Source organism: Lagopus leucura, unplaced genomic scaffold (genome assembly GCF_019238085.1).
Source record: "Lagopus leucura isolate 7727_CA_CO unplaced genomic scaffold, USGS_WTPT01 Super-Scaffold_73, whole genome shotgun sequence".
NCBI classification, from domain to species: domain Eukaryota; kingdom Metazoa; phylum Chordata; class Aves; order Galliformes; family Phasianidae; genus Lagopus; species Lagopus leucura.
Window position 1 is genome coordinate 36,284,258 of NW_024962252.1, and position 13,900 is coordinate 36,298,157.

General features: G+C 41.8%; 1 protein-coding gene across 2 annotated transcripts in view; it reads left to right on the forward strand.

Annotated features, from left to right (window-relative positions):
- The first annotated feature begins 5,378 nt into the window (after positions 1–5,378).
- The window catches only part of LOC122190078 (sine oculis binding protein homolog), a 98,680-nt gene continuing 90,158 nt past the window's right edge, over positions 5,379–13,900 (forward strand). For both annotated transcript variants that reach the window (XM_042889787.1, XM_042889796.1), the window contains exons 1-2: positions 5,379–5,548; positions 7,328–7,513. In XM_042889787.1, coding sequence (XP_042745721.1) covers positions 5,428–5,548; positions 7,328–7,513 — 307 coding nt within the window. In that variant the 5' untranslated portion in view covers positions 5,379–5,427. The remainder of the gene's footprint in view (positions 5,549–7,327; positions 7,514–13,900) is intronic.

Sequence of the window (13,900 nt, forward strand, 5' to 3'; positions counted from 1 at the left end):
TTTTTTTGTGTGTGTGTGTGTGTGTGTGTGTGTGTGTGTGTGTGTATAGTTTAATCGATGGAAGCATTTGTGGAGGCTCAGTGGTAGCAGCTTCACATTCATCTCCTCCCAGTTTATTTCTCCTTTTCCCTCTGCTGTCAGGCAGTAATGCCACTCAAGAGCAGCATTCAGGTACCCCCAAATCCTGTGAGATGTGCTGGAATTGATATGAGGAGTTGCAGCAAGTAAGTCGTACTGGAAGTTCCCCTGAACAAACAAGTCAGTGTCTCCACATGTTCGGAGTCTCTGTCAGTTGTAAAGCTAGCAGCTAATTTGTGCTGTAATTTCGCAGAGCTGCTCCGTGCGCCCAAGGAGTTTACCATCTATAAATATTCTCAATAACGAATTTGGATCTAAAATTGGGCTCCGTTCCTGATGCCTAGAGCTTAAGGCAGCCCCATCTGTTATAGCTTAATAGTAAACTCATCAGAAGATATTTCAGTTTAGTGTTTTAATATTCCCCATTTGGCATTTAAAAGTACTACTGTCAGAACCAGGAAAGCGGTGGAAGAGGCAGAGCTGTGCTGTGCTTGCAGTGAGCCAGAGACCTGAAACGTTAAAGAGATTTCAAGGAAACTCCTCCCTTCTCCCCTGAAAAGCAAAAAGTGTGGAAGTGGAAAAGCAGACAGACTCTATCCGTTGTGCTGTTTTGGGATTGTGAGGCAAGGTTTTTCCACAGAGCCTGCGTGGAAGTGGGGTGACGGCTGAGGGAAGATGCGTTCCTGATGTGCCTTCTGTCTGTGTGTTGCGGGGAAGGCTCAGTGTGATGCTGAGGCCCACATCTCAAAGCCAGCCCTACGTATGGTGGGACACAGGAACTGAAGCGCCCTGAGAACTGCCTTGTGTGAAGCTCTGACCGTGATGTTTAACATGGCGACAATGTAAATAAATGAGGAAAGCGAGGGCTAGCAAAAAAAATGACACCAAGTTTATATCGTGAATACAGACACGTTATTATTTCCTCCATGCGGCAAAAGTGAAAAGTGAATTTGTGGGGCTCTACACCTGGCGGGCCGTGCGTGCGGGGAAATGGAAGGGAGCCACCGTGCTTCCTCCAAGATCTGAAATAAACATTCAGCAGTAAAACCTAGAAGAAAATGAGTCTGACAGACTCGTTCTCCTGTGCGCTTCCTGCCTCCGCTCTTGCCAGGCTGGCTGTGCGGGGCCAGGCTGTGCCCCCTGTGGGTAGGGCTTGTGGAGGAGGAGAGCCGGAGCTATGAGGTGAGAAGAGAAGTACAGGTTAGCTTCAGAGGGTTCTAATTAGTGAAAATTTGGGAAAATGATGCATTGCAACGCAAAAAGTCAAGCCATAGGTGTACTGTTACGATGAAATGAATGCTGAAGCGGAAATGAATGTGATTATATTTTTACTGCCTCACATATAAGTCAGCCCCATGAATGAGAGAAACTGCAGGCAGGGCAAATTACTACACTTTTCTTTGTTTTTCCTATTAATAGGAAGCAAATTGAAGTCAAAATGCCAACAAGGATAGCAGCTAGCCTGGAGCTTCTGGAGGAGAGGGCATTTATGCCTAGTACAAGAATAGAGCAATCATACTCACACGTTGCCATGCAGGAGTGAGGAGTGGTTTGGGGCCTAACAGGGGGCAGGAAGAGAGATCAGTGAGAAAGGGGACCTTCTGGCAAGGTGCGGTGAGGTTTGGTGCTGTCATTTCACTGGGAAGCCTTGAGTCTGGATTCCAGGTTTCAGCTGAGCAGCGGGGTTGCTGTAAAGGGATTTGGAGATGATGGTCAAGCTTTTTGCCAGCGTGCTGGTCCTTCATGGTGCCTCAGCCCTGTGACAGGGCTGCAGAGTTCAGCTGGCAGCCTCCATCTTGCAAACCCTGTGTATCCTTTTGGTGACTGTGTCTGAAAGCAAGCACGGGCGAGGTTTGTGCCTTTGCTGTCCTGGTGCACAGAAGCTTGGAACTGCAACTCCATGCGTGTGCTCCATCCTACCATCCACACTTGTCCTCACTTTGCATTCCACTTGGATTTTGACAGGTTCATCATCTCTCAGTTCAGCCGGTTCCCCTCTAGTGTGTTCCATCACTTCTTCTTTCCCCCTCCTAGTCCAATGTCAGGTCCCTCATTCTTGCTTTTCTCAAGGAAGCACCATGTTTACAATCATCACCCTTCCTTTCACTAAGCCTTTAAAGCTTCATCTTTCATTAAGCTTCTGTTCTGCAGGTACAAGTTGTGTATTAATTGTCTTGCTTCCTTTCTTCTATTTCATCAACAAATGTAGCTTTTTTTCCTCCTGCATTCACACAGAGAAAAATTTTCTCACTTCATTATTTGTATTTTGATTATTGCCACCACACTAGTCTTTGCACATTCCTTACTGTTATTGTATATTGAATGCACTTGGTCTGAGCCTACTGTTGAAATGGAAAGAGAGAGTGTGTGGCAGTGGTGACATGATAGTGGTCAGCTTCAGGACGATAGCTTCAGTGAGCACGTGCATGACTGTTATCTGGACAGACAAGATATTACATACCCCACAGATGGCTATTTTAATCAGTGGTCTGAGGGAAGGTGGTTTTGTAGGACTGTGGATGCTCATCTATGCATGGCAGTTAGTGTGGAAAAAACATTTCTCAGCTCTGACCGTCAGTTTGTCAAGGATAGGTGCTTTCTTTTAGTTTTCTATGTGCAGAGTGCTCTGTAACGAAGCCCTGGCTGCTAGCAACTTAGAGAACAACGTTAAGGATAATAACTGTCACTGCAATAGGCAAGGCAAACTATGAAGGACAATGGCTCAACAGTGCGGTCGGTTTTTCATTTTTATTTTTTAATTCAAACATCCTTGTTGAGGAATCGCTGTGTTAAAAAGATACCTTGTTGCCACTGATACGTGACCTACTATTCTGGCTGAAGTTAATTGCAAAGACCCTGGTAACTCATTTATTTATTTTCTTAAAGAGTCAAGTCTCTGTTATGACTCATTTCAAAATCAAGTATATCTTTTTGTTGTTGTGACTGTTCATGGCTCATCATGAGCAGTAAAATGAGACTTGAAAGGTACTCAAGCTTTGTGCCATTGCAGACCCAACAATCATTTTGACTAGATTCTGAGAAGGGAGAGTACTCTGTTGCAGAAGAGTATAAATACACATTGCCTTGCTTACATATTCCTTGACAAGTAATTAAAAATTACTCATCTCCTGAGTTGATCAACAGTGCAAATAAAGCACAAAGCATCCACAGGAGGTAAATTCAGAGCTACTCAGTTAATTGGATTGTGTGGCATTTTAGTCAGGCAGCCTTTTGTCGCTTGGCCTCCACCTTGCTGCATTCATCTCTGGGGCTGTGTCTCCGTAACTGAAATATGGCAAAGCAAGGGAAGGTGCTGGAGTTTTCTTTTGGCACTCTGTGGATTCTGTCAGAATGTTCCCATTACGTCTCCAGGATGTTTCCATGTTGGAGTCTCATGGGCTGGAGAAGGGCGAGTTGTATTTGCATTTTCAACAACAAGAGAAGAGCTTTCTAAAAAGTCAAAAATCCCCAAAACTTCGGAAAAAAATTCACAAACACTTTTGTTATTGTTTAAAATGCTCACAAAATGGCATTGATCATGTGAGAATTTAAATATATGTTTTAGAAATACAGGTAGGTATTAACCACATTACGCAGTGGAGTGTTCTTTGTTGCGAACTGTAGATTGACTTAGTTGAGGCATAATGGACTGTCATAGGCATAATGCTGGATCTAGGCATAGACATGGAGCAATGACACATTTTCTGGCCATTTGGGGCTGCATGGGAGAGCCAGAGACTCGAGACTTCTAGCAGGAGGTCAAGTGAAAGGGGAAAAAGCAGGGAAACTGATGCTCCACAGATCTGCTGTGAGCTTTTGACTTAGTTTTCCTTTTTCTGGAGTGTGTGTTTGTAGCACAAGCGCCACAAGGGATACTCCTGTAAGGGTACAAATGACCTGAGCGTGTTGTGTACGGTCTCTCTTCAGCTCTCCCCGAATGGCAGGAACACCTCTGTGATCTGCTGTAATGGATGAGCCAGCAGCAGTATGGCTCGGCTGTTCTGGGGCAGGGTGCCTGCTGCAGCTTGGGATTCGGAAGCAATTAGGCTCTGATTAATTTTATTTATTTATTTAAATGACTCGAGAATTGCTGTGTTCCATCATTAGCCTCGCTGCCACTCAAAAACTGAGCTACTGCAGTCGCTAGAGGAAATCTTGCAACCCATATGCCATTTATTTTGAATGGGTGTCGTGTTCTGCTTTCTTTCTTTACTGGTAGCCAGTCACAGGAAGATTGCTTATCAGGATCATTATTTTAGATGTCAAGATGTTATGGTGAAATCAAGTTGGAATGCCTTATAGAAGTGATAAAATAAAAGTAAAAATGAAGAGTCCAAACTGAAAGGCTTTGTTTGTGGCTGTTTCTTTTCATTTTACGTTTGTCATCTTACTTTAAGCTGACCTCTGCAGTGACAACAATTCATTAGCTGTTCTCCTCCAGAAGTTTCCTAACATATAAGCCATGGCTCTGTGGCACTGTCCAGTCTCACAAAGCTTCGTTGCCTGGCTGCAGGGCTCTTGACTTATTCCACTAAATCTCCTGGCCTAGTAATGAGCCTTTCCTACAGAAATGTTGTTGACACATGACCTGCAGGATGTAGAGACTGAGAACTGTAGTAGGGACTGAGAATTATGTCAACCATGTTTCATATTTTGCATTTCCATACAAACGTAAAATATGATCACACTGCTGCTTGGAAATTGTTTTAAAAATAAATATGTCAAAGCAGAGAAAAGGCTTTCTTAAAAAAAAATCAGGGAGTTTTTACAGTAAAATACAGTAAAAGAGTTTTTAAGTGCTTTGGCTGAGCAGAGGTTTGTAACTGAAGAAAAATGTCTTCACTGTGATTTTATTTCTTTTGGTGCACGTGCACCTCAAGGAACTGTAATTGTGTCAGTGACCTACTCCAGCTGAAAGGGCTGTAGTGCACTAAGATTGATTAACTGCTGCCTGAAAAAATCGTAGTTTTCTGTTACTTTCTTGCTGCAGTCTTACATGTTTTATGGGAACACAGACAAATTTTTGTGACGAATGTATGGTAAAATATTTCTGACGTCGAATGCCGGAGCAAAAATCATAAATAACTCTCCCTTTCATTTTCTTTAAATTACGGATGTGTGAGTCTTTGTCATAATTACATGTGCCAGTCTGAGATTTAAACGCATTACACTTTATGCAGTTGACTTATGAAATGTGCATTAGTCTTTGAGGAGGTGGGACAAACCTGACACTTCCTCATGTAGCACAGATACCGTTCGATTTATGCAGTCCTCCCTTCATTCCAGATGGTTATTGATTACATAAATAAGTAGGTAATTTTTCTCTTCCAGAACTTCGCAGAAAACACTATGAATGAGCTCCTTGGCTGGTATGGTTATGATAAGGTTGAACTGAAAGATGGAGAAGATATTGAATTCAGGAACTACTCTGCAGATGGGGAAAGCCGCCAGCACATTTCTGTTCTCAAAGGTAATAAGGCTTAATGTTTCTGTATTCATGCAAAGAAGGATTAATATCTTGACCTGTCTGAATTGGCGCGGGTTGGGAAGCGTGTTCTGCTGCTTGCTTTGTGGTTGATTTATTAAAATTTCTGAGACTGTCTCCTAGTAAGAGGAAGCCGATAGGGTATGGGAAAAATCACTTAACTAAGTTGCTGTTCGTAGGCACTTAGTAATTTCACAAATAATACCTTTTGTTAGTTGGGTGAAAGTCATGTACCAATAAGCTGCTCACCACTGGATAAAGAGAGTGTCTTCTTAGTGGTTTGGATTTAAGGAAGCCCTTTTGCTTTCAAAACAAAGGCTTTGGCCCAAGGCTTTTTAAAATGCCCGTAGGCGTTGAGCAGGGATATTCAGAATGCATGCAAGAATCATCATCAACACTCATAACAGGCTCCTTAGCCGTGTTTGTAATAGGCTGTGTTCTGCAAGTGCTTAGAAGTTCTCAGTTTGGGACACTGCTGGATCTTGACGCAACGCAACACAAAATTACTCAGCGTGCAAATTATGGGACTCGACTTTCTGTTGAGCAGTTCAGCTGCTGCTTTCTGATGCCTCAGCCCCAGCCGGTGCGTAGGGAGTTGTGGTCAGAGGGAAAAGGAGAGCAGGATGTTGCTGGATCTTGGTTTTCCCAATAGGATTTTCTCACAGATGGGGTAAAGAGAAGAAATGGCAGAAGCTGTTATGCTTTTGGAGCTCCAGTTGTCACTGTGTTAGTGGCTGGCAGTGTATGGGCTTGCGTTCTGGTGACAAGTAGCAGTGAGTACAGCAATTAGTGCTGAGACTAGAGAGACCAACTCTGAAGGCAAAAACAAAGGTGGAAATTAGAGGAATGGCAAACCAGTCTAACTATGTTAAAAGTGAAAATTCACATCTTGTTAGTTGTACAGTTACACTGGTGATCAATATTTCTATTTCATTGAAAATACACTGTTGTTAAGACACCCTTGAAGAAACTTGTTCCTACAGAGAGGATTCATTTGTTTATGCTTTAATCAATAGATCTTTTATTGAATTATTTGTGGCTTCAGTCTATGCCTAATGAAATCTGTGACATACTTTTCTTTATAGGCATATGATACAAATCATATGTTTTATGTACCAAACAAAGATGTCGAATAGCTGTGCCAGGTAGAGATTTTCAATGTATGCAGTCTGTTAGAGAAGAAAAAAAGCATGTTTCTTTCTCTGAGGGATGGGACAAGAGACAGTGATAAGAATTAAATCCTACCCCATAGATACCTGAGGCCCATTAGAGGAATTCCTACAAATGTGAATCCAAAGGTGCTTTGGGATTAAAGAATTAGAACCATAACTGTCATCATTTTATGCACACTTTATTTTAAATTCAATATTCCTTTCTTTAAAACCTTTCCACTGCTGCTACTCATCATATTATAGAGAGAGAAATAGGAATTCTTTTATTTTTCAATCTATGCTGCTTGCTTTGGAGAAGTGACAACATGCTAAGTGCTGAGTTAGATATGACAAAATAATTTCACCTCTTAAAAAAAATACATAGTTGTGTTTAATGCTTGATTTTTAAAGATTTAGAAAAGGATTGTTTCAGAGAAATACTGAAAAGTATCCCTTTGCTTAAGGGGACAGTATCAGTTGTTTTTTTTTAAATTTTTCTTTTGTGTGGTCTTCTTGTACTAGGGTAATTTAGTGAACAGGTTGGTGAATGTATGTAGGGGCATCTAAGAAATATATTTGTCATACTGTACAATGTGTTTTTTGTGTTTTACAGAAAATTCTTTGCCAAAACCAAAATTACCTGAGGACAGTGTTATTTCACCATACAATATAAACACAAGCTACCCAGGGCTTGCCACGGGAAATGGACTTTCAGACTCACCAGCAGGGTCAAAGGATCACGGGAATGTACCTATTATTGTCCCATTAATTCCGCCACCTTTCATAAAGCCACCAGCAGGTAAATCCTCCTGAACATTTAAAAACGTTGGTTGTCATTGACACGGGTCCTGAGATTGCTAGGTTATGGCTTATTTGTAAGAGTGCTCTAGTAACCAGTTGCTGTGAACTTCAAGAAGGACTGGGGGACGATGTGCTTTGCTTTGATAGTATTCTTGAAAAACAATTGCAACTGCAGTGCCAACAGACAGTCTCTCCTGCTGCTTGTGACAGCCTGCATGCCGGATTGTAGTTCCTCAGCACTTGAGCAACATCTGCTTAAAAAAAAAAAGATATTGTTTTGATGACTAATGCCTTTAAGTAAATTAATGAAAGATGATTAAATAAAAAATAAGCTTCAGAGGGAAACAGTGAAAGAGACAAAGTCATCAAATCAGTACCGTGTCTTTCTTTATATCAGGTTAACAAGCTTATCCTGGGAAAACTGTCTCTTGGTTCCCACTGAAGTCCCTGACCATCGTCTCTTGAGGGTTTATTATGATCTTAACTCTGCCCAGGAGACTGCACCAAAATGTTTTACATTTTCATTAGACTTTTATCGGGAGTGATTTCATAACACGCCATTCCTCAGAGTTTGTGTGAGAGATGATTTATTCTCCTCAGCATGCTGCTTACCATAATCCGTGAAAGTAACTTGTAGAGCTCCACCAGGGTGATTAATTGCCACGTTATTGTCTGCCGCTGTACACGGCACAGTAATTGCTGAAGTTAGGTAGCAGTGGGCTCCATCCTTCTTCTGCAGATGTTCCTGGGTGTCTGAGTACTCAGGGATGGGCAAGGTGACCTGCAGCACCCACTAGAGATGCTGGTATGCAGGAAGCAGCTTTGTGGCAGTGTCCCACTGGCTGTGAGGACGTTTCTCTAGAGGCAAAGCTGTGCACAGGGCTTGGTGCCACACACTAGCTGGTTGGTAATGGTAAAATACTGGTGGGTCCAACAAAGGCTTGCCTGTTGATAGCGACATGACAGATACACCGGCCCCTCCCAGGTTATTTTGATACCATTGAGTTTTTTTCTCTAAAGAAGTATACTAATATGCTCTGAGTAATTTTCAGATGTTACCCAATATGCACTCTCTGCCAAAGACTTTTCATCTATTTTATACGATATTTGCTAATTACTAAAGCTATTTGGGCCCATTCCTGCAGCCTTTACACTGCTAAAGATCTCGGGCCATATGGGCTGGATCCTCAGCTGTTGCTGATTTGGCCCAAAAGCTTTAATCAAGGGCTTGTATCATCCCAAACTATTTTCTCCCTCCAATCTGAGTCATGAATGAATCCGAAATGTTGAATTTGTGGTATGTGGATGCAAGGCTATAACATGCATTGTGCAAACTGCCACAGATACTGGATTTTTTTGACATCAAACAGGCAGGAGGAGATGGAACAATAAAGTAGAAAGTGAAAAAAGTGAGCATGGGAACCTTACCCAAATCAACTGCCTTGCGTTCTTTGCCCATCCACGTACCACGTGTGATCCTGTGTTCAGATGTACCAGTAAAGGTAGAACATGTACAGAGCTTTTCATAAGTATTTTCCATCTTTAGGTTTTTATTTCTTTAGTTCATAAAGAAAATAATTGTTTTGCTCACATAAAGGATGTGAATGCATAATTTCTGCCTCCTCTGATTTTATCCCATGATTGGTAATGAGTGCTAGATTACCACAACTTCTGAGTAAATGAACATATTTATCTCACCTTTGTTTTAGAGAGCAGAGTTTGGAAGGTTTGGAAGGGGAGGAGAACCACAGCCTTTGTGAGTTTTACAGTAAGCACCAGTAGTAATTGTGGTGTTTTATCTTAGGGCGTAGGAGCCCTAGTCATGAGCACCCCAAAGAGCCTGCGGTACAGTGTCAGGCAAGAAGCAACGGGTGAATACAAGCAGAAAAGGGAGTACAAAGGAACTAGGAGAGCCTGTGTGCAAGGCAGTAGTGTTGGCACCACACTTTGACACCGTTTTTTGGGCACTACATCAAAGCAGAGAACTTCAGAGTGATGCAAAGCCAGGCAAGAATAACTGTGGGGATGTTTTCCCCCCTTTTCTAGCATATGGGACAAACTAGGGAGCAGCACAAAGGTGCTTATTTGAATCGTGTCGGCAAATGAAAAGGAATGTTGTCAGTGATTGCTAAAGCTGAAAGTCAGCATTTTCAGTGTGGCTAGGAATGTCTGTGAGTGACCTGCTGAAAGAACAGGCACAGCTTATATTGGTGGAGTTAATAAAGAAAGAAAGGGAACAGAAGGGAGCAGGCAGAAAAATTCTGAGAGAAGACTTCAAGGTTAAAATACTGGGCAGAGAAAGGGATCTTTGCAGTATGTTTTGCATGGATAGGCTTAGTGCAGTGGTACATGACGGAGCAGAGAGAAAAATAAGTAGTGGTACACTGCAGTGACTGAGACGTGAGATGCTGGGAATTGGGATGAGCTCAATCTTTGTGGATGAATGGGGCAAGTTTTGGATATTGTTCAGGGAAAAAAGTTAACGAGATTAAAATCTAGCTCAAAAGAGCGTGCCCACAGATGAAAATGATATCTAAATTGTGAACCTGAAGGACAGGAAAGATGGTGGTGCAATTCACTGCTACTAAGTAAATAATACGGAGTGAACACTCAGGGAAAAATTATTAAGACTTTAATTCTTGCCATATTGATTTTGAACTGAAGGGTCAGTGCCCATAAAGAAGTGCCAGAGAGACAGGCAAAAGCAGTCATTTGGACAGCAGAGCAATGATCTGGAGAGGATAAGCAGATCCACATCCACAATGAGTTATTAGTTGAATAATTTTTGAAGATAAGATTCTAAGAGGTAAGAGGGAGAAGAGAAAGAGCAAAGCACTGGAGATGCTCACAGGAGCCTGAAGGGAGAAAGAAGAAACATACTTTGTGAGGTGCACTGATGTAGCAATTGCAAAGGTAGAAAAATCATTGGGGAAAGATGTATCTTTCCAAAGAGACGGATATGATTCTTAGTATCAGCAACAGCTACCAGCTGAGGAAGGAGTACTTGTCCTGATCTACATCTGGGAAGCAGTCAGCAAGTATTTCAGCGGATTAGATCTTCCTTGAGCCTGCTGGAAACCATTGAGTAGTATCCTATCTACACTCCTGCTTTAAATGAACAGGCTAAAACTTCAAATAGGTAATAAAATTACCTTTTTTCCCTCCTGTTTATTTTATAGATTTTTTTTTTTTTCTTTTGAAAGCCAGATGATTTCAAGCAGCACGACTACAATACATCTCCAGATAATGTTGCACTTTCTGTTTCAGGCAAATGACGTGTTAGGTAACTTTTGCTTACACAATCCTAGGAAACACTGCAGTGTCGCCTGACCAAATATAAACAGCTATAAATATAAAGGTGCTGTCTCTTTGCAGTACCCCAAGATTATACCCAAATAAGCTGAGTTGAATGCACAGGCCCTGTGTGATGCATGAAACATCTACAGGCTAAGGTTGCGGCCTGTCTGTGGAGATTATAGATTCCTCTTTGACAGATGCTGACACCACCAGGCAGGTAGGCTATGCTCTGGCAGAAGTCAGATTAAAACAGGCTTAGTCAGTCAACATCAGCCATCTGACTTGCATTTGGAAGTAGATACGGAACCAGTGCAGCCTCCAGAATGTTGATTTAATGAGTAGTCTTCTGGTGGCTGATCACTGATCCTCCTTGCTGCCTCCGCTAGTTGCAGCAGGTCCTGTGTAATCTTCAAGGGTTGGTCACAAGCACAATCCATTGCAGCAAACTGATATTTCTTCTTGGTGTTGGAAGAATCTTGCTTTCTGCAATGCAGCCTAAAGAAGGTATTGTTTTCGTTAGACAGAAATGGCAAGGAAAAGACATGCAGTAGCCAGGAACGATCTGGAAATAAAAATACCTCCACAGTTGTGCAGGATATATGATCATACTAATCAGTACCAATCATCCTAACTTGTGTTCTACAGTCCTCAGTGCCAGGGAGGAAATCTGTGAGGGTGCTGGGTGACTGCCTTTTTGATCAACAAGTGTGGCTGTCTGGTTTAGATGCAGGACAGCTAAGATCTACTCTTCTTGATTTTAGAAGAATGCAAAAGAAGAATGCAAGAAGCTCTTCAAATGCAGTAAGAAGCGTGCTTCCTCCTTCCTGGCATCTGCTGTGATGTCTCCGTTTCCTGGTCCTTGGTTTATTTTTCCTTGAGAGCCTTGTGGCAATGCTTTGGTAGGGGAGGACAACTGCTGTTTGGCCTGGCTTTCGAGAAAAGGCATCAAGTAGAAGCGTTCCCTCCCCCTCATAGGTGCAATGTACAAATTACATCTGTTATCCACAGCGCTGCAAATGAGCACCAGCTCCCCACTGTGCAGCACTGCCAGAGAGTCACTGCCAGAAGTACTTCCAGTACTGCGTCCCTTATAATACAGGCAAGGAAACGGCACGTTCAAAGACTAAAATGAATAATGAGGTGCTTTATAGAAAGGAATGAGTGATTTTTTTTATGTTATAGCTTCACATAATGTTAGAATCAAGGTTTACAATCCTTTGTACACATAGGTGCACACGAATAACTTGGTGCATCAGCCGTACAACACGCGGGATTCAGCAGAGTCCCTGCCTGAAGAACACTCTGGAGCTGCATGCTGTAAACTCTATCAATATTTAAATTATATTGGAGGGATCTGAAAGCATAAAGGATTTTTAAATGGTAGTTAGCAGGGCAGTAAAGCTGAATCCCATGATTATCTGTCTGAATTCACTGAGGAGTTGGTTCTACGACTGCATTACCAAGAAGTCTTATTCCAGGCAGAACCCAGTGGCAGTTTCCCTTAAATAAAGACCATATTACCAGATCTAATTAAGCCTATATATTGAGGAGACTTTCATTTTACTGCACTCTTGATCCTTTTTCAGTATTTTCCAAATCTTATTCCAGTTTACAATTTCTGTAACTGCAGGCTTAGCTCTCTAATAAAGATGACCACAACCCAACAGTTGCAGTCACTACTCTTTGAACACTTTCTTTTGTTTTTGGTTTGAAACATCATCAAATTTATACTGATTGTAGAGTTATAGTGCCTGTGTTTTAAGATGTCAGTATTTGCTCGTATGCCTGCCCTATATATAGCCCATTGTGGATGCCTTTTTCTCTCTGCGGAGGACAAAGCTTTTCCTTTGTGCTGTAAGGAAAATCACAAAGTATACTTGTACTTTATGCACATACTTTAGTAAGCATATTTTAAAAATGCACAGGGAATTCTACATTCATAAGCTGAAATATGTGCTTTTTTCTTTGCATGTTTCAAACCTGCCTTAGAGCTGATTTTTATTTGGTTCTGTGTTCAGTTCTTACTGAACTGTGCATGAAAATATGCCTCAACGCAGACGTAGAAAACATAGGCAAGTCGTGGTTCCCCCAAAGGATTTTTTTGAAAGAGATGGGACACGTGACTTTTTCAGTAGTGTAGCAAACTTTAAAAGACTCTTCTTTCTTTTCTAGACCTCCTGAGATATTTCTGTGGCTATGGCTGCAAAAAGCGTTCTGTTGTAAGCCCTATTTTTTTAATCTCCCTCTCACAATTACTTTTTCCAAAGAACTTTTTATACCTTGAGTTTGTCACAAACTCTACCTAGTTAGAGGATCAGCGCTGAAGTACTGTAACAAAGGGTTCTGTGGAACTGTTGCATGAGTTGCATTTGTTCATTTTTCAAATTTAAGTTTAATCAGATAAAGCATCTCGGATATAAAGAAAATGATGGGAGCAGTGCTTCTGACTCTCTTGGGAACATCTGCCTCACGAAGTGCTTTGGGTTAACAAAATCTGAACACTGTGTTACTTGGTCTCCGTCAGTGAATAGTAAGAGTTTCAGGAGAGCCAATTGATAACTGCAAGCTAATTCATTATGAAATCCTGGCCTATCGCTGTGGAAACCACGAACACTTTTTGTTGATGCTACAGACGTCGAGATCTAATTTCTTTGAAAAGGGAGTTTTTCATTTGAAACTAGTAATGAAAAGAGCTATAAAATTTGAAGATGTCTGCTGATGGATTGAACATAGTGCCCAGCATGGGGCTAAGGGCCATTCTAGTGGATTCTTTAAGCTTCCCTGCAGAAAATCATAAAATCATAGAATGGCTTGGGTTTGAAAGGACCTTAAATATCGTCTGCTTCCAAAGCCCCGGCCACAGTGAGAGTTGCCAACAACTAAATAAGGCATTAGATCAGGCTGCCCAGGGACTGATCTTGAACACCTCCAGGGATGGGATGTCCACAGCTTCTCTGGGCAGCCTGTACCAGTGCCTCACTGCCCTCTGAGCGAAAAATTTCATCCTAACATCTCATCTCAATCTCCTGTCTTTTATTTTAAAGCTGTTCTCCCTTGTCCTGTCATTGTCAGACTGTGTAAAAAATGC